The sequence below is a fragment of the Muntiacus reevesi genome, chromosome 1 (assembly GCF_963930625.1).
Source record: "Muntiacus reevesi chromosome 1, mMunRee1.1, whole genome shotgun sequence".
Classification (NCBI taxonomy): Eukaryota; Metazoa; Chordata; class Mammalia; order Artiodactyla; family Cervidae; genus Muntiacus; species Muntiacus reevesi.
In genome coordinates, this window is record NC_089249.1 from 16,741,847 (window position 1) to 16,763,807 (window position 21,961).

Genomic DNA, 21,961 nt, shown 5'->3' on the forward strand with positions numbered 1-21,961 from the left:
CTATTTTCTTTTTCTTTTTCTCTTATTTCTTTTAAAGCCCTCTAGCACTCCTTTTACTACGCCTTAATTTTCATTTTCAATCCACTATAACCTTACAGAAGAGGGAGAAAGGGAAGAAAAAAAAAAAAAAAAAAGAAGAGAAGCCCTATTTTTATACCAAACTTCATATATATTTCTAAAATTTCTTTTGTGTGTTTTGGTTTTTGTTTTTAATATAGTATTTTTAAGAGTCTAACCTCTACTCTAGATTTTTAATTTTTGTTTTTCAGTATATGATATAAATTGTGAACATTTAAGAATCCAATATTCAGCTCCCATTTTTATTCACGAGTGTGTTGATTATTCTCTCCCAATCTTGACTCTGTTTTCTACCTCAGAACACCTCTATTTCCTCCTTCCCCCTTCTCTTCCCAATCCAATTCTGTGAATCTTTGTGGGTGTCTGGGCTACGGAGAACACTCTGGGATCAGACAACTTCGTAGATCTGTCTCTCTCCTCTTGAGTCCCCCTCTTTCTCCTCCTGCCCATCTCTATCTCCCTCCTCCCTCTCCTCTTCTCCATGTAACTCGGTGAACCTCTCTGGGTATCCCTAACGGGGGAGAAACTTTCCACCATTAACATAGAAGTTTTATTATCAGTGCTGTATAGTTGGAGAAGTCCTGAGACTATAGGAAGAATAAAACTGAAATCCAGAAGCAGGAGACTTAAGCCCAAAACCTGAGAACACCAGAAAACTCCTGACTACATGAATCTTTAAGTAATAAGTGACCCTACAAAAGCCTCCATACCTGCAACGAAACCAACCACCACCCAAGAGCCAATAAGTTCTAGAGCACGACATACCACGCAAATTCTCCAGCAACGCAGGAACATTGCCCTGAACGTCAACATACAGACTGCCCAAGGTCACACCTAACACATAGACCCATCTCAAAACTCATTACTGGGCACTCCATTGCTATCCAAAGAGAAGAAATCAAGATCCGCACACCAGAACACTGACGCAAGCTTCGCTAATCAGGAAACCTTGACAAGCCAATCGTCTAACCCCACCCACTGGGTAAAACCTCCACAATAAAAAGGAACCACAGACCTCCAGAATACAGAAAGCCCACTCCAGACACAGCAATCTAAACAAGATGAAAAGGCAGAGAAATACCCAACAGGTAAAGGAACATGAAAAGGGCCCACCAAGTCAAACAAAAGAGGAGGAGATAGGGAATCTACCTGAAAAAGAATTTAGAATAATGATAATAAAAATGATCCAAAATCTTGAAAGCAAAATGGAGGTACAGATAAATAGCCTGGAGACAAAGATTGAAAAGATGCAAGAAATGTTTAATAAAGATCTAGAAGAAATAAAAAAGAGTCAATTGAAAATGAATAATGCAATGAATGAGATCAAAAACACTCTGGAGGGAACCAAGAGTAGAATAACGGAGACAGAAGATAGAATAAGTGAGGTAGAAGATAAAATGGTGGAAATAAATGAAGCAGAGAGGAAAAAAGAAAAAAGGATCAAAAGAAATGAGGACAACCTCAGGGACCTCTGGGACAATGTGAAACGCCCCAACATTCGAATCATAGGAGTTCCAGAAGAAGAAGACAAAAAGAAAGGCCATGAGAAAATACTCGAGGAGATAATAGCTGAAAACTTCCCTAAAATGGGGAAGGAAATAGCCACCCAAGTCCAAGAAACCCAGAGAGTCCCAAACAGGATAAACCCAAGGCGAAACACCCCAAGACACATATTAATCAAATTAACAAAGATCAAACACAAAGAACAAATACTAAAAGCAGCAAGGGAGAAACAACAAATAACACACAAAGGGATTCCTATAAGGATAACAGCTGATCTATCAATAGAAACCCTCCAGGCCAGAAGGGAATGGCAGGACATACTGAAAGTAATGAAAGAGAATAACCTACAACCTAGATTACTGTACCCAGCAAGGATCTCATTCAGATATGAAGGAGAATTCAAAAGCTTTACAGACAAGCAAAAGCTGAGAGAATTCAGCACCACCAAACCAGCTCTTCAACAAATGCTAAAGGATCTTCTCTAGACAGGAAATGCAGAAAGGTTGTATAAACGTGAACCCAAAACAACAAAGTAAATGACAACGGGACCACACCTATCAATAATTACCTTAAATGTAAATGGGTTGAATGCCCCAACCAAAAGACAAAGATTGGCTGAATGGATACAAAAACAAGACCCCTATATATGCTGTCTACAAGAGACCCACCTCAAAACAAGGGACACATACAGACTCAAAGTGAAGGGCTGGAAAAAAATATTTCACGCAAACGGAGACCAAAAGAAAGCAGGAGTCACAATACTCATATCAGATAAAATAGACTTTCAAATAAAGGATGTGAAAAGAGACAAAGAAGGTCACTACATAATGATCAAAGGATCAATCCAAGAAGAAGATATAACAATTATAAATATATATGCACCCAACATAGGAGCACCGCAATATGTACGGCAAACACTAACGAGTATGAAAGAGGAAATTAATAGTAACACAATAATAGTGGGAGACTTTAATACCCCACTCACAACCATGGATAGATCAACTAAACAGAAAATCAACAAGGAAACACAAACCTTAAATGATACAATGGACCAGCTAGACCTAATTGATATCTATAGGACATTTCACCCCAAAACAATCAACTTCACCTTTTTCTCAAGTGCACACGGAACCTTCTCCAGAATAGATCACATCCTGGGCCATAAATCTGGTCTTGGAAAATTCAAAAAAATTGAAATCATTCCAGTCATCTTTTCTGACCACAGTGCAGTAAGATTAGATCTCAATTACAGGAAAAAAATTGTTAAAAATTCCAACATATGGAGGCTAAATAACACGCTTCTGAATAACCAACAAATCATAGAAGAAATCAAAAAAGAAATCAAAGTATGTATAGAAATAAATGAAAATGAAAACACAACAACCCAAAACCTATGGGACACTGTAAAAGCAGTGCTAAGGGGAAGGTTCATAGCATTACAGGCACACATCAAGAAACAAGAAAAAAGCCAAATAAATAACCTAACTCTACACCTAAAACAATTAGAGAAGGAAGAAATGAAGAACCCCAGGGTTAGCAGAAGGAAAGAAATCTTAAAAATTAGGGCAGAAATAAATGCAAAAGAAACTAAAGAGACCATAGCAAAAATCAACAAAGCTAAAAGCTGGTTTTTTGAAAAAATAAACAAAATTGACAAACCATTAGCAAGACTCATTAAGAAACAAAGAGAGAAGAACCAAATTAACAAAATAAGAAATGAAAAGGGTGAGATCACAACAGACAACACTGAAATACAAAGGATCATAAGAGACTACTACCAGCAGCTCTATGCCAATAAAATGGACAACTTGGATGAAATGGACAAATTCTTAGAAAAGTATAACTTTCCAAAACTGAACCAGGAAGAAATAGAAGATCTTAACAGAGCCATCACAAGCAAGGAAATCGAAACTGTAATCAGAAATCTTCCAGCAAACAAAAGCCCAGGACCAGATGGCTTCACAGCTGAATTCTACCAAAAATTTAGAGAAGAGCTAACACCTATCTTACTCAAACTCTTCCAGAAAATTGCAGAAGAAGGTAAACTTCCAAACTCATTCTATGAGGCCACCATCACCCTAATTCCAAAACCAGACAAAGATGCCACAAAAAAAGAAAACTACAGGCCAATATCACTGATGAACATAGATGCAAAAATCCTTAACAAAATTCTAGCAAACAGAATCCAACAACATATTAAAAAAATCATACACCATGACCAAGTGGGCTTTATCCCAGGAATGCAAGGATTCTTTAATATCCGCAAATCGATCAACGTAATACACCACATTAACAAATTGAAAGATAAAAAACATATGATTATCTCAATAGATGCAGAGAAAGCCTTTGACAAAATTCAACACTCATTTATGATTAAAACTCTCCAGAAAGCAGGAATAGAAGGAACATACCTCAACATAATAAAAGCTATATATGACAAACCCACAGCAAGCATCACCCTCAATGGTGAAAAATTGAAAGCATTTCCTCTGAAATCAGGAACAAGACAAGGATGCCCACTCTCACCACTACTATTCAACATAGTGTTGGAAGTTTTGGCCACAGCAATCAGAGCAGAAAAAGACATAAAAGGAATCCAGATAGGAAAAGAAGAAGTGAAACTCTCGCTGTTTGCAGATGACATGATCCTCTACATAGAAAACCCTAAAGACTCTACCAGAAAATTACTAGAGCTAATTAATGAATATAGTAAAGTTGCAGGATATAAAATTAACACACAGAAATCCCTTGCATTCCTATACACTAACAATGAAAAAACAGAAAGAGAAATTAAGGAAACAATACCATTCACCATTGCAACAAAAAGAATAAAATACTTAGGAGTATATCTACCTAAAGAAACAAAAGACCTATACATAGAAAACTATAAAACACTGATGAAAGAAATCAAAGAGGACACAAACAGTTGGAGAAACATACCGTGTTCATGGATTGGAAGAATCAATATTGTCAAAATGGCTATTCTACCCAAAGCAATCTATAGATTCAATGCAATCCCTATCAAGCTACCAACGGTATTTTTCACAGAATTAGAACAAATAATTTCACAATTTGTATGGAAATACAAAAAACCTCGAATAGCCAAAGTAATCTTGAGAAAGAAGAATGGAACTGGAGGAATCAACCTGCCTGACTTCAGACTCTACTACAAAGCCACAGTCATCAAGACAGTATGGTACTGGCACAAAGACAGAAATATAGATCAATGGAACAGAATAGAAAGCCCAGAGATAAATCCACGAACCTATGGACAGCTTATCTTTGACAAAGGAGGCAAGGATATACAATGGAAAAAAGACAATCTCTTTAACAAGTGGTGCTGGGAAAACTGGTTAACCACTTGTAAAAGAATGAAACTAGAACACTTCCTAACACCATACACAAAAATAAACTCAAAATGGATTAAAGATCTAAATGTAAGACCAGAAACTATAAAACTCCTAGAGGAGAACATAGGCAAAACACTCTCCGACATAAATCACAGCAAGATCTTCTATGACCCACCTCCCAGAATATTGGAAATAAAAGCAAAAATAAACAAATGGGACTTAATGAAAATTAAAAGCTTTTGCACAACAAAGGAAACTATAAGTAAGGTGAAAAGACAGCCCTCAGATTGGGAGAAAATAATAACAAATGAGGAAACAGACAAAGGATTAATCTCAAAAATATACAAGCAACTCCTGAAGCTCAATTCCAGAAAAATAAACGACCCAATCAAAAAATGGGCCAAAGAACTAAACAGACATTTCTCCAAAGAAGACATACAGATGGCTAACAAACACATGAAAAGATGCTCAACATCACTCATCATCAGAGAAATGCAAATCAAAACCACAATGAGGTACCATTACACGCCAGTCAGGATGGCTGCTATCCAAAAGTCTACAAGCAATAAATGCTGGAGAGGGTGTGGAGAAAAGGGAACCCTCTTACACTGTTGGTGGGAATGCAAACTAGTACAGCCACTATGGAAAACAGTGTGGAGATTTCTTAAAAAACTGGAAATAGAACTGCCATATGACCCAGCAATACCACTTCTGGGCATACACACTGAGGAATCCAGATCTGAAAGAGACAGGTGCACCCCAATGTTCATCGCAGCACTGTTTATAATAGCCAGGACATGGAAGCAACCTAGATGCCCATCAGCAGATGAATGGATAAGGAAGCTGTGGTACATATACACCATGGAATATTACTCAGCCGTTAAAAAGAATTCATTTGAATCAGTTCTAATGAGATGGATGAAACTGGAGCCCATTATACAGAGTGAAGTAAGTCAGAAAGATAAAGAACATTACAGTATACTAACACATATATACGGAATTTAGATAGATGGTGGCGATAACCCTATATGCAAAACAGAAAAAGAGACACAGAAATACAGAACAGACTTTTGAACTCTGGGGGAGAACGTGAGGGTGGGATGTTTTGAAAGAACAGCATGTATATTATCTAAGGTGAAACGGACCACCAGCCCAGGTGGGATACATGAGTCAGGTGCTCGGGCCTGGTGCACTGGGAGGACCCTGAGGAGTCGGGTGGGGAGGGAGGTGGGAGGGGGGATCGGGATGGGGAATACATGTAACTATATGGCTGATTCATGTCAATGTATGACAAAACCCACTGAAATGTTGTAAAGTGATTGGCCTCCAACTAATAAAATAATATTAAAAAAAAAAAAAAAAAAATAAACAGAGAAGAGAGTAGCTTAACTCATGCAAAGAATCTTATTTTCAATTAATCTATGAACTGCTGATATTCTAGCACCCCTGAAAGGTAGGTAAGTCTTATGAATTCTATTCTATAAATAAGGAAAAAGTAATGAACAGATTAGACTGGGTTCAGAAGAAATAGGCAGAGTAAGAAGCAGTATCAGAAATTCCTGAACCACTGTTTATACACAAGGAACCAACCATGTCCCTCCAAGCTGACACATAAAAAGGACTAGACAACATTATTATAAAAAAGTAAAGCAATTACTACAAAATAAATCAAACTTTTAAGATCATTTGTGCTTAAAGCACCGCTCTGTATTATCTAAGAGGTTTAATGCTTTCAACTGACTGATGTCTAAGCTACACCTGAAAGAACAATGAGTTTAGTATCGTATTTTCAAAGAATGGCACAAAAATTCAGATACCACGTTACATTCCAGTGTGGATAAGCATATTGTGGCACTCTGTATTTCTTACTCTCTTTTCCTAAGGAGTATTAAGCAATTTATAAACATATGATAGAAGTATTTTTGGTGATAAAAAGTTATAAATGGTGAATTTTCCGTGTTTTATAAAAGAAACTAAGTTTCATGGAGTGATCTGTCATGATAACTGACAATGGATGATACAGCTGAAAATAAAAGCCAAGTCTTCAAAGATTCAGCCTTTGAGGATTCTCTCTAGTCAATCCTGATCCTAAAAAAGGGGAACTTTTCCAATAAAGTGTTCAACTTGATATAGTGCTATCACCACTGGAAAAGTATTCCATAAAAGGATAAATCTTCAGCCATAAATTGACTTTTGAATCAAGCAAGTAATCTCTAAAGCATACACATCCACTTTTACAACTCTACCCTACAAAGGAAAAAGAGACTTTGATCGAGCTTTATGGTTCCAGGGTCTTACCAACATCTGCTCCCACCATTGACTGGCGGAGAACAAGCTGCTTTGGGAGAGAAAGCCTGGCTCTGCTCTCTATTGGAGTGTCAGGAACAAAAGTCACTGGTCCGTGATCAGGGCAGTCTGAGGGATAGGCTCGGTCACAGAGAGTGCACCCTGCAGATGACAAATGTGAGACATAAATCGGGTCAGTCCAGCAGACAGATCAATGACCACCTGCTTTATTTAAATGTGAATTATTAAAATGTAACCAGTATGAAGCAAGGTTCTAGGAGAAATGCTCTGATCAAAGGGCCACTTTATTACACTTACATGTATATCCACTCATATCCTTCTTCAGCAAGATTTGATTTTTTTGATTTTTTTAAAATACAACTGAACACATGCACCCCAATGTTCATTGCAGCAGTGTTTATAATAGCCAGGACATGGAAGCAACCTAGATGTCCATCAGCAGATGAATGGATAAGGAAGCTGTGGTACATATACACCATGGAATATTACTCAGCCATTAAAAAGAATTCATTTGAATCAGTTCTAATGAGATGGATGAAACTGGAGCCCATTATACAGAGTGAAGTAAGCCAGAAAGATAAAGAACATTACAGTATACTAACACATATATATGGGATTTAGAAAGATGGTAACGATAACCCTATATGCAAAACAGAAAAAGAGACACAGAAGTACAGAATAGACTTTTGAACTCTGTGGGAGAAGGTGAGGGTGGGATGTTTCGAAAGAACAGCATGTATATTATCTGTGGTGAAACAGATCACCAGCCCAGGTTGGATGCATGAGACAAGTGCTCGGGCCTGGTGCACTGGGAGGACCCAGAGGGATTGGGTGGAGAGGGAGGTGGGAGTGGGGATCAGGATGGGGAATACGTGTAACTCTATGGCTGATTCATATCAATGTATGACAAAACCCACTGAAATGTGAAGTAATTAGCCTCCAACTAATAAAAAAAATAAAATAAAATAAAATAAAATACAACTGAACAAGTGTCCTCTTCAGTGCATAAGAAAAACACTGATCTAAAAATAACACTACATTACTTCAAGAATCAAGTGTGTTATTTCTTACATTAAGTGGATAAGTAATTCCTTCAGATATGATGTTCTGAAGTCAAAAAGATTCAGTCTACCAAACTCTAAGAGGAAAGTGAGTTGAAACACTGTTGGTGATGCAGTGACAACACAGCACAACGGAGTCAGAGATGCTTATACCACCGCTCGCTCCTGCTTCACTGTTAACAAGCTGGCTGACCACGTTTGGATGACAGGTTCTTAAGGCAAAGAAAATATGCAATCTGCTCTTTAGGACAGCAGGTAGGATCATATTCTTGCAGACATATTTGTTTAACATTCTTAATTTCTTATTGTTCATATGGTCTTTTTCTACTGTCAAAAAAAAAAATGTTGACTTCATACATTGTTCTATGCTTATTGTAACTTCACATTTACAAGTTCAGGAGTGTCCTCCTTCTCCACAAACTTTTGCTCCTTTACTTTCCTTTCTCCTTGATAAGGAACAGTATTCATGATCCTACTTAGTCACTGACTTTTTCAAACTTTCCAAATTCATTCACAAAATAGTTGTAATACATAAACCTTAGAACCACAGTCTTCTAGGTGCCTTTATTCCCCTAAACAACCTATTAGAAATTACCACTTAAATGGCATAAAATATCAGTTTTCATATTTAGCCAAAGTAGTAATAATATATTACTTTTTCAACTACTGCTTGATTTAAAATTCTTTAAAATCAGACTAGAGATCCCCTACACTCTATGAGGACTTATTCTCCAATGCTTTTAATTATAAACCATGTTAACTCTTCAAACAAAGGAGATTCAGATTTCATACGGCAAAAAAGGTCACAGGCTTCCTTCAAACAGAATACCAATGGCAACTAAGTACGTGTAAGATGTTGAACATCATTAGCCATTAAGGAAATGCAAATTAAAACAATGAGATGCCATTTCACACCTATTATGATGGCTATAAATATACATTTTTTTTTACAAATAAAATTCAATTATTACTAGGAAAAAAAAGGAAATCTTGGCAAAGATGTAGAGAAACTGGAACCTTCATACACCGATGCTAGGAATATAAAATGGTGCAGCCACTTTAGAAAACAGTCTGGTGATTCCTCAAAAAGGAATTTCATTCCCATATGTGTCCAAGAATTAAAAACATTCATTCATTCAAAAACTTGTATGTGAATGTTCATAACAGCATTGAATATAATAGTCAAAAAGGAGAAACAAAATGTTCATGAAAAAAAAATGGATAAACATTAAAATGTGGTATATCCATACAATGGAATATTATTCTGATACATGCTATAACATGGATAAGCCATCATAACATTACGCTAAGGGAAAGAAGCCACGCACAGCCATATACAGTAGGATTCCATTTATATGAGATGTCTAGACTAAGCGAATCCATAGATAGCGAAGTTTAGTGTTACCTGAGAAAGAGGGGTGGGGGTGACAGTGACTGCTAACAAGGTTTCTTTATGGAGTAACAAAAATTTTTGAATTAGACAGTAGTGATGGTTCACAACCTTGTCATTATACTAAAAACCACTGAAGAGTAGACTTTTAAAATGTGTATGTGAATTATATTTCTTCTGAAAAACACTCTGAAGAGGTTCCACTTGCCCACTTGAAAAAGGATCAACAGGAGACTTCCCCGGCAGTCCAGTGGTTAAGACTCCAGGTTGACTGCAGGGGGCACAAGTCTGATCCCTGGTCAGGGAACGAGGATCCCACATGACACTAGGTGTAGCACCCTCCTCGCAAAAGGATAAATAGACTGATTTAAGCCACTTCTTAGCTTCTCCTAAATTAATGACCATACATTAATTATAATCCTAAATTATTTTAAAATTACAAATTTGAGACTTTAAAGGGTTAACACAAAAGGTCACCCCACTGCCTGGCTTCAGTAGTACCAGAAGCCTCCTCCTACTTTTCTGACCATCCTGTTCAACTTACTTTAGAAGCTCTTCCTCTGCCACGGTACCTTAGCATACCTAGCCTTGTCATTCCACACACTTAACTAGGATAGGATTTCACCTCACTTCCATGGCTATGGTTAACACCTTAATGCTGAGGATTACTGAATATTTCCAGATAGATCTCTGAGCTCCAGATTGAAGTTCTCATTTGACATCTCTAGGTATCACTGAACACTGAAATCAACATGTCTGACACTGGACTCACCTATACTCATCAAAAACAAAACAAGGGACTTCGCTGGTGGCCCGGTGGATAGGAATCTACCTCCCAGGGGACATGGGTTTGATCCTTGATCCGGGAAGATTCCACATGCCTCGGAGCAACTAAGTCCACAGGCCACAACTACTGAGGCCCATGCTCTAGGACCCGTGCTCCACAACAAGAGAAGCCACAGTGAGTAGCCCACACACTGCAACCAAGAGTAGCCTTCACTGGCCACAACTAGAGAAAGACCTCGCAAAGCAAGAAAGACCAAGCGCAGTCCAAAAGAAAAAAAAAATCCACTCCACCTCCATCATTGATTATCCTAAGGAATGGTCACAATCCACCTAGTTTCCCAGCCAGAAACCAGTAATTTCTCCTTAAACCTTCTCTCCTCCAACTTCACCCAATCAACAAGATCTATTGAGTTTTCTGTTAATATTTTCCACTTTTTCCATCATTATCTCTATTCTAGATTGGAATACCATGACCTTACACTTAAACTATGGCATCGCCATCTTTACCTCTCTGCCACTAACAAGGCTGCTACCCTCACACAGCAGAACCCCTATCCCAACCCTGCCTCCTCAGAATCCCTGTCTGCTCCTTGAAGACCTTCTGTGTTCTGGCTCCTACTTCTCTCATCACATACCCTCTCCCCACCTCTGTTTTTATTTTTTTTTGGGGGGGGGGGTTGTACTTTTTTTGGTTGTACTGTACCACATGTAGGATTCTAGCTCCCTGATCAGGGATGGAACTTGTGCCCCCTGAAGTGGAAGCTCAGAGTTCCAACCAATGCACCACCAGGGGAGCCCCTGCCCACCCGCTTCATGCTTCAGCAATTCTGAACCACTCACGATTCCTTCAGACTCCAGGTGCCAGTTCCCAGGGGGGTGCTGCTCGTCCTGATTCTCCACTTGGGACAGGTTTGCCCTTCAGGTCTGTGCTAACTCGCATGTAGCCTTCCCTGAGCTTTCCACGGTCTGGTGAGATGCTCCCCCGGCTCAGGCTCCTTCAGCACCATACACTTAACCCCATCTTTCCACTCAGTACACCACAACGCAATAGCCTGGTCACTGGCCTGTGCTTCCCTTCGGACTGGGGGCTCCTTAAAGCCTCTTGCAGATTACTTTTTATACTGCATCTAGTACACAGGCTGGTGCTTACTAGCACTCAACGTGTTTACTGCATGAATGAAGCAGTAGTGACACCAACAACTCGACTATTTTTATCTTTTGTTACTGTTATATTTTGTTACTATTGCCCCCCAAAAAAAACTTTTACATGCCAAACTATGGTAATTTATATGCATTCTGAGCAAAAAAAACAAAACCCAAAATTTCACTTGTATCCACTAACATTTTTCCAGGGGGATGAAAAATTACACATGATCTAATAAATTTGTCTTATGTAGAAAAAGCACATGGCAGGTCACACAGAACACCTTACTGAAATTTACTTATATAATTAACTCTGTGAAATCTTGGGAAATACCTTAAGTATTACTAGGCAAAGCTTATCTGTAAAAGACAGAAATGATTGTTTCCTTACTTCAGGAAGATGCTTTAAGAACCGACAGAACGTCTATATATCACTTGGCTTATTTGAGAAAAAGGCACATTAACACAAAGGACAGTACACAGGCAAATAAAAGTTTCAAAGTCCAGTTACTTTCTATACTCCCTTAATTAACACCTGCCCTTGCGACTAAACCTGTTAAGGATGACGACCCTTTCTATCAATATCTCCAAAAGAAAAAGGCTAATAAGCACACTCACAAATTGTAAACAAGGTTGCCATATTTTCCTTGTTTGAATTGGAGTCTTCCATTTGCAGTGAAGGTGGTACAAAAGAAAGACTGTCTGAAGACACATCTACATGGCCCGTCCCCATGGCAACCTCCTGGGTGATGGAGGAGACAGCCACAGGTTCTAGGCTGAGGCCAACTTCATGGAGGGAAACGGACTCTAGGGAGGCGAGGTTGTGTGAGGTAGAGAGTGCCACGCTTACAGAGTTGGTGCTCATGGCCACGGTGTGGATGGAGTCACTGAGGGCACTGTCAGACATCCCGCTGACCCGGCTTGCAATGTGGTCTGTCTCCATGACCACAGGGAGCTCCAGGCCGTTCCCATGCATGGGCATCACACCACCATGGCCAACAGTCTCTGCTGCAAGGCTGCTGCTCACAGGGTCCACAGACAGAGGTTCGTGACTTCTGGAGCCATTCGGGATCTGGGTGTGCTCGCCTGCGACACCATCCATCGCCAGCTCTTCTGCCATTCCATCTGTAGAGATTGGGCTGGTGACCCTAGAGACGTTCTCCATGGTGATTGTTGTGTCCAAGGCCACCTCGTGACCATCCGTGGGATGAAGACTCTGGGCACCATGTGTGTTCACAGAGCGGGAGTCTATGGAAACAATGCCTGGTTCTAATCCAACATTTCCATTGGACTGATAGGGATCTAGCGCTGAAGGGTTATTCGCGATAGATAATGCTGTATTACCATCAACATTTATGGAGTTAGGGTGAATATACTGAGGAGGTGGTCTGTCAGCTAAATAAGACAAAATACCTGGGAAAAGGAAAAGGTGAGATATCAGGAATTTTTCAGTGTATTAAGAATTCCAAATGCTAAAAGCTATTTTTCTTACAAATGCAACTGAAGTAAAATAAGCTCCTATCTATTTCTTTAGTTTGATATATACTTTATAAACAGCAACATAATACACCATAATTCAGTTTTGTGAAACTCAGAAATCATAAAAATTAACTATGTTCCTTTGAAGTCACTAGAAATTAACCATTTCTGCCTTTAATAATATATACATGGTTTGAATTCCTGAGTCCTAAGATCCTGAAATTTGCTCTATAAGAATTAAAAGGTCAAATCATTTAAAAGCAGATAGTCCATGTGAAAAATAAAATTTAATTAAATATAACTAAATTTTTATTAAACTATCAAGAAACATTAGGCTCTATTCAAAATAAGTCACAATTATACTTGCTTTATTAAAACAGAAAAAATATTTGAACATTCCTGTTAATGAGTATGGGGTGAAATGGTACATGCGGCATCTCCAGTAGAAGCCCAGATTTCTAAAACGTCTTTGCAAAATATTGAGTATATATAATAAAGACCTCAAAAATATTCATGCCCTCTTGCATTAAGAAACTCCACTTATGGTAAACGGCCCTAAATGCATTTTGTAAATAATATACCCAAAGACATTTACATAACAGTAATAAACAAACTGGTTAAAAGTGCCCATCAATAAAGACTGATATAATAAACCATGGAATAAAGTATCAGTAGAATATAATGTGTCATTAAAAAGGATAATTATGAAAACCATGTAGCAGCTGGGGAAAATATGTAAAAATAGAGAAAAACATTAAGTGAAAAAAAGGGTACATAATTGTATTGCAAGTACTACAGTCTTCATTATGGAAAACAGTAAAAACCCCTATACAAAAATAAAAGGTAGGATGGAAGCACACCAAAAAAATGGATAATGGGACTATGAATAATTCCCCTCCCTCTTTATTTGCTAAATTTTCTGAAATGAGTATATAATATTTTAGAATAAAAATTCTGTAAACTTTATAATAAACAATGACACTATAGCAGGACATGTGGTTGGCAGGAATTACAATTGGAGAATTATAAAAACTGAACCAAGAAGGTGCTGGAAGAGATAAGGGAGAAACTGTGCCATTAAGAAATAACCTAAAAAAAAAAAAATTAACCTTAGTCAAACTGCTATATTAATAATGTTATCTATATGTTCTAAGAGGAGAAGTACATAAATACAATTTTCTTCCCCACATAAATTAATATCTAACAGTGACAAAGAGAAAAAAGCATCATTCAAGTCTTTGAGAACTGAAGTTAACAGTCAGCTGCTATAAGAACTTCCCAGATGGTCCTGTGGCTAAGACCCCACACTCCCAATGCAGGGGGGCCTGGGTTTGATCCCTGGTCAGGGAACTAATCCCACATGCTGCAGCTAAGATTCTGCACACTGCACCTGAAGATTCCACATGTCTTGGCAAAGATCGAAGATCCCAAATGCCACAACTAAGACCCGGGGTCTCTAAATAAATAATTAAAACAAAAAAGGGTCAGATGTATTATTTCTTGTAAATTCCCAAATAACCGTAACACTTACCAGGTAGAATGGTCCTGAAGTAACTGCTCTCAAGGTGGGGGTAAGGTGGTGGAGGTAGGGTGTAGTTTCTTTCAGGTAACCCACACATCACCCCTCGATCCCCAATACCCATTGGGAGCATCAGAGACAGAGCAGAAGGTAGAGAGCTCAGGGAGGGACCCAGGTTTGGAATCGCCACTGGCAAGCCTACAAAAAAAATTGTTTTCCTCAATTAAAAGTAAGTACTTTAAAATTCTGTAATCACTGGCTAAACTCTTAGGAAGGTTTTTTGCAACAGGCAAAAATCTCACCCAGTAGCCCTTTACATCCCCAGATAGACAGTACTGGCAGACATCCACAGACAAGCCCTAAATTTAGTCCGCAAGTCAGTTTTAAAATGCCAACTTGATCTTTCAGTTATCTGTATTGCTCTTGGGTACAAAAACATTTAACTACAATTTAAAACCTAGTTTAAATATAATTTAAGAAAACAAATTATTTAAACATAAAAAGAATGGGAAGAAATATACGCCAAATTTCAAAGAAATATATCAAACTTCAGAGTGGTCTCTGAGTAGTGATAGTACAGATTTTTTAAAAATATTTTTTATTATACTTTCCATTTTATATGGTGAGAATTTTTAAAAATTTTTAAAAATTTCACAGATATGCTTCTACTTGGGGAAAAAACCTAAAGTTAGATGTAAAACTGTACATAAATATCTTGATATAATCTTTTGCATATATGCTCTACCTCATGATTTTTAAAAATTTACACATTATATCCACCTTGGACTACATCTATCCACACAAAGCTGAAGTGACCCTGTGGCTTCCCATCATAATGAACTCACCAACTTGGGCAGGGCAGATTTGCACTATTTTTGCCAGTGGCAATATTTTTAAACAGGTTTTTCCTCCTTAATAAGAGTGTCTACTAAATGGAATGCCTAAGAAATAAACAAATGAGTTAAGAACTAATTTTTTAAAAATTTCTTTTGTGTACACTAAAAGGAATATGGAGACCCTAAGTTAGATGAATCTTATTTAACTGCTACATTTTAGTAATTAAGCAGGTAATTCTCTAGAGAGAACTATTTAAACTTGCAGATTTAAAATATTCTTAAGCATTAACTCATATTTTGATAAAAAGAGTCCAATATATTACAATGTCAGAGACCCGCAAGAATCACTAGCTTACCGCTGTAAGACTCAAGAGCTTGCTTCTTTTCTATTTCAATAGAAAGAAAAAAATTCAACTAGGCAGATAAAAAGGTTTTAAACGTACAGGGATGGGGGACAATGAGCTTTTCCTACACTATTATTCTGTACGAGTTCTGAGGCTCAGGGGGAGGTTCCATGTAGGAGCTTCATTTCTGAGACCTCTTCTTTGGCCATAATTCTAGGTCTGGCGCATTTGTGGTTGGTGTCAGTTTCAGGCATGACAGGGAACAAAGCTGAATTTCTCATGTGTTCTAGGAAGAGTTAGTACAGTAACTCTGATTCTCTTCTAATAACCCAGGGATAGAATGTCAAGGGCAAGAATAGATGAAAGGGCAATCCTAGATAAACCGCCAAGTCAACTACAGCTCTGGACGAAAGGGCACTGACTCAAGAAGAGGACAAGCGGGACAGCCTGCCACCCCACTGCCCGCTAGAGCCTCAGCGCTCCACAGAGACTGCTGCTGCAGGTGAAGCCGCCACTGACCTGCGGGGCTGCTCCCGTCCTCTCGGAAAGGGGCTCTGACCCGCTCCACTGGGAAGGGCTAACGCAGTCAAGTGCTGAAATCCAGTCCCTCTCCCTTACCACTCACCTGGAGCAGGGATGGCATTGTGAGTGGGTGAGGCAGCCAACCCCAGGTGACTCCCTGAGACTGGCAAGGCATTGCTCACAGAGGATGAAGTCAGCTGCTCCATCCCCACAGGACTCAGGTTCATTTCATTCATCCTAAGAAAGATTAGACACAACCAGTTATGCAAAAATTGCCTCAGTGACTGTTTAAGGTACCGAAGAACCTAAAACAATGGTGGTGCGGAGATGCGACTTGATCAACTACAACTTCATTTCTAAGCGCACAGCTCTCCAATATTCTATTGATAAGGAAATTGGGATTCAAAGATGTTAACTTGGTTGTCATATAGCAGAAACAGGATTTAATTCAGGTGTGCCTTGCTCCAAATACTAAGCATGCTATTTATAGCAAAGTTTGCAATCCTTAGAGTACAGTGGCAAAGAGGCGTTTTTAATTCACCTGTTTTCTTTCACAATATCTCATTTCTCCAACTGGTTTATTACTTGAAACCCGGACTTGTTTTAACTTACTCAAAGAATTTTTACTAACTCTTTTCACCGGAAGGTAAAAGTGATACTGGGCCTGAATTAGACTGCAAACAGTGTGAAGAAGCACTGTATCTTCTCCATGGATCAGCATCTTATTAATACTCTATATAGATACCTTAATAATTAATCAATAATCTTAGTAAAATCTTCTGCATGACAACGTTCACTAGGCAAACTGTGCTAGATACTTTATAAAAAAAATTACTTCATATTAGCTCACTAATTCTTCAAAATAAGGGAATCGAGGAAACTGAGGCTCAAAGAGGGCTTATCATACACCCCAAATCACATTGCAATTAAATGGAAGAACACAGATCATCCTGCCAAACACTGTCAAAAAGCTTTTCAATACCTCAAACTTTTTAAAATCTACAACCATTTTTTAATTTTTAGCAAGCTGAAGAATCTGAGAACTGCCTTTTCTATGCAATCCATCTTGCACCACCATTAGCAGTATCATTAGAGTAACAGGAACACTGAATAAGACCCTACTGGACGTTATCAGTATGTATTAGTTCCTATGTCGGAATTTAAAGACTGTCCAAAAAAAAAGAAATCAGAGACTGCCATATCATCAACAATTTCAAGAGGCTAGCCAACAGGTTATCCAAAGAAGGTCACCAGGAACCTCCAATCCTTATATTGAGTATCACAGTAATGCAAGGTCTTATGTGTGTGCCTAAGTGCATGGGAGGAGTGAAGAATAGGAAGGGGACCAAGGATCTACATACTCCCTAGCAGTGAAAACAAAACATAATAGATTTTTAACCTGAAAAATGTCTACATCAGCTATGAATCAACATGAAAATAGTAATAACTAACACTGATTACTCCCTTACTATAGGTGTTAGACACTGGGCTAAGTGGTAACATGTAATGATCTCACCTAATACTTATAACTGGGCTTCCCTGATGGCTCAGTGGTAAGTAATCCACCGAGCAATGTAGGAGACAGGGGTTCTATCCCTGGGTTGGGAAGATCCCGTGGAGAAGGAAATGGCAAACCATTCCAGTCAGTATTCTGTTTGCGAAATCCCATGGACAGAGGAGCCTGGCAGGCTACAGTCCATGGGGTCTCAAAAGAGTTGGACAAGACTGAGGGACTAAAACAGTAACAACAATCCTTATAACTACTGTGAGGTAGGTATTATTCTTAATCCATTTTAGAGATGAGGAAACTGAGACTAAGAAACTTAACCCAAAATTACATTAACTAGTAAATGGCAGATTTAACTCCAGATCTGCCTAATTTACAGAAGTCACAGAATTAGCATTTAAATCCAGGTTTACCTAATTTGAGAGAGCCAAGCTCTTAACTAAGATAATTACAATAAAAGAACCACTTTGCCTTTGACAGTCAGTTCCAACACTTAGGATCTATGTGTTTACATGGTGGAGTACGCTTAATGTCTGACATAAACCTATCCCTCCTGCATTATTCCATATTCACAGACTTCAACCTTAACCCAGGCCAGGCATCTCATAAACTTAAGTTTATAGACATTAATAAAGTGTACAAAGCTAATTGAGGACACTACCCTGTACAGAGTAGGCACTCTGATTTGGATGAAGCAATGCAAACTCATTCTTACTAAAAAGACAACTAGAATCACATTAGCAAACGAGGAGCAACTTATGAGGGATGGCACAATAACTGTATTTAATCATGCCACACAAGGAAGATCCCACATGCTGCCGGGTAACTGAACCTATGTGCCACAACTACTGAGCCCGCACACTTTACAGCCCGTGCTCCGCAACAAGAGCAGCTACAGCAACGAGAAGCCGGTGCACCACAACCAGAGTAGCTCCCGCTCACTGCAACGAGAGAAAGCCCGCAGGCAGCAACCAAGGCCCAGCGGAGGAAGGAAGGGAAAGGAAAGGAATGTAGGAATTCCCTGGCGGGCCAGAGGTCGGGGCTCTGTGCTTCTACTGCAGGGGCCATGGGTTTGATTCCTGGTTAGAACTAAGATTCTGTATGCCACAAGGAGAGGCAAAAAACAAACATTAAAAATAAAAGAAGTGACTTGACAGAAAACAAAATTCTGTAAAGCAATTATCCTTCAATTAAAAACATAATTTTAAAAAATAAATAAAAGAAGTGCAAAACTCCATACAAAAGACATCATAGCTACCATAAATTTGAAAGTTTCTGCGTTTGGAGTGGTTTAAAACAGACTTCTGTAACTCTTTATAGCTACAAACATTAAAACTTTACAATCAGTAGAGCAGGAATGACCTACAAAAAAATGATTACAGTAATTCTTTGAAGTACAATTAAAAGCTTCCCTGGTGGCTCAGATGGTAAAAAGTCTGCCTGCAATGCAGGAGACCCGGTTCGATCCCTGGGTTGGGAAGATCCCCTGGAGAAAGAGATGGTAACCCACTCCAGCATTCTTGCCTGGAAAATCCCATGAACAGAGTTGTCTGGCAGGCTACAGCCCATGTGGTCACAGGGTCAGACACAACTGAGCAACTTTCACATACATACAATTAAAAGTCTGTAGCTTCAAACTCTATACTGAAAATTCCTGAGTATTAATCTGTGCACATAATCTCAAGATAAAAATCAAAATGGTGTTTCTAGGCTGACTCTTAGGCCTTCTCAAACCAGTTCAAACCAGAGTTAATGTGAGGCTCAGCAGATTTCTGCTTTGTTGTGAGTCACCAAAATGTGATGATCTCAGCAGCCATAAACCAAAGGTAACTAGTATCCCACAGAGAGAAAGCAGATGAAGGGAATTTACAATATGATCCTCTTAAGACACTCTCATTCCAAAGTGCAATTCTATCCTAGCTACTTTTCTTATATGGGATTCTAGGAAGCAATGCTGGGAGAAGGGCCAAAATCAAGATACTGTGCTAAGCTCGCAATTCTTGCCTACGTGTATTTGTTGTACAATCATTCCCTTCATATTTTCTAGTTTACATGACCTACGTATGACCCATGGGGCTTCCCTGGTGGCTCAGACGGTAAAGAATCTATCTGCCTGCAATGTAGGAAACCTGGGTTCAATCACTGGATTGGGAAGATCCCCTGGAGAAGGAAATGGCTACCTGCTAGTATTCTTGTCTAGAGAATTCCACTGACAGAGGAGCCTGGAGGGCTACACTCCATGGGGTTGCAAAGAGTCCAAAACAACTGAGCACACACACACATGTACGAACCATTTGCTGACCTTATTAACTTTTTGTTAGAATGACATATAAGAACCTAACTGAAATGCAGTAACTTTGCAAATGCAATGGACAATTTTCAGTAATTTGAGTGAATATTTTTAATCTTCCTTATCCTCAACAGCCTATGAAAGGGCCCTTAAAAAACAGTCAAATGTAACTTTTTCTGGCACACTTCTATACTGTAGGGTATAGTACTTTCAAAATTAACATGAAGTCTGAGGAATTAAGAACTTACCATCAGCCAAAGCCAGATGGTAACCAGCAAAATTCAAGGTGAAACATGGTGATGAGCTAAAACTACACCTTGAAACTCAGATTCAAGTATTAACTGAAGGCGCAAATAACTCAAAGGCAAGGATAACGCTGCACAACAAGTCAACAATCAACGTGTGACTATGCGGAACAACTACTCACATGTGGCGCAAATCAGCCTAATGAGAGTATATTCAACCCAATACTGGTTTCTGGATTTCCTGTTCCCCTTCGGACAAATCCATTTGCAAATCGCACCTGTAACCTGCCCAACAGCACCAAAAACAAAGGCATTCTGAAATCGTATTTGCTACATGTTTTCCAAACATGTCACCAGCGCTCGGCCCACCAAGCTGCTCACCTGTGATGCATCTGCTGGGGGCCAAGGGTCAGAGAAAAGCGCACACGGGTGGCGGGGAACCGGCATCAGGGTCTGCGTTCCAAGGTCACGTGCTACCGCATCTTGCTTACAACCGCTGCACAAACGCGGCCACTCGTCCCCGGGGCCGCCCGGGACCGCCCAACTTCTCCCGAGGGTCGGCGGCCGCGCACCCTGCCGCGAGATGGGGCATGCCAGGGGACACCCGGGGCCGTTCCTCCAGAAGCTTCGGGAGGCGGGCTGCCCGACCTGAGGGAGAGGACAAGGGCGGTCACCCACACGAGGGGAGGATGCAGCCCGCGTCCTCCGCCGCCGGAGAGCCTGGGCCTGCGGACACCGCCTCCCAAGGGCGGCCAAGTCGCCCGCCCGCCGGCCTGGGGCTCGCAGGCCGCCCTCCCCCCGTCCCGGCCGGGCCCGCGCGCAGCCCACCTGCCGGCTGCGCGGGGGGGCGCGCGCGCCTGCCCCGCCGCTTTGTTCCTCATCCGGGCAGAGCTCGCCTCGGGCCCTCCCCGCCCGCACGACCCCCGCGCCCCGGGGGCCGCTCGCCTAACGTTTCCCGCCCGGCCCGGCCCGGCCCAGCCCAGCCCGCGGTCTCCTCAGGGCCGCACCCTCCAAGGCGCGTTTCCGGCTCCTCAGCCACTCTCGGCGCCCGCCGCTCCGCCCCTCGTGCGTGCGCCCCTCCCGGCCACGGCCCGCAAGCGGCGCCCGCGCACTTACTCCCGCTTCCCAGGCCCATCCCCCCCACTCCCGCGCGTGCGCGCGGCGGGGACCCTGGCCGGAGGGGGCGGGCCGTGAGAGGCTCGGCCTGGAGCGTCGCGTCTGAGTCCGGCCCGATCGAATCGATCGCCGAGCAATCGACCCCATTGCTAAGAAACCGGGGCTGGCCTGAGCCCTGGGAGCCGGTTCTGAGTCGCAAAAATCCCCCAGACTTTGGGTTTCGGTCTTCATGGCATCCTTCAGTTAGGAAAGCGTGGATTCACGCAAACCTACAAGATTTGAAATAAGGGATTTAACCAGCTATGTTGGCGGTGTTGCCCAGGAGGAATTGGGATTGTATCCAAAATATTTGTCACTACAAGTTACATCTGAAGGGCTCTCAATTTCCCTGCTTGAAGTCACAAAGGGTGGTTTTCGGGATTTTTGTACAGATTACCTTTCCATTCTCTCTTTGCCATTCTTTCCCTCCTGCAAGCCAGGCGCTA

The 21,961-nt window shown here is 40.4% G+C and overlaps 1 protein-coding gene across 4 annotated transcripts in view; it reads right to left on the reverse strand.

The window, feature by feature from the left end:
* The window catches only part of PRDM4 (PR/SET domain 4), a 32,088-nt gene extending 10,588 nt beyond the window's left edge, over positions 1-21,500 (reverse strand). For 2 of the 4 annotated variants that reach the window (XM_065938499.1, XM_065938483.1), the window contains exons 1-6: positions 21,189-21,356; positions 20,742-21,008; positions 16,422-16,555; positions 14,629-14,814; positions 12,237-13,031; positions 7,230-7,379 (exon numbers count right to left, since the gene is read on the reverse strand). In XM_065938499.1, coding sequence (XP_065794571.1) covers positions 7,230-7,379; positions 12,237-13,031; positions 14,629-14,814; positions 16,422-16,555; positions 20,742-20,752 — 1,276 coding nt within the window. In that variant the 5' untranslated portion in view covers positions 20,753-21,008; positions 21,189-21,356. The other 2 variants (XM_065938493.1, XM_065938487.1) reach the window with 2 other exon arrangements.
* Positions 21,501-21,961: the final 461 nt, after the last annotated feature.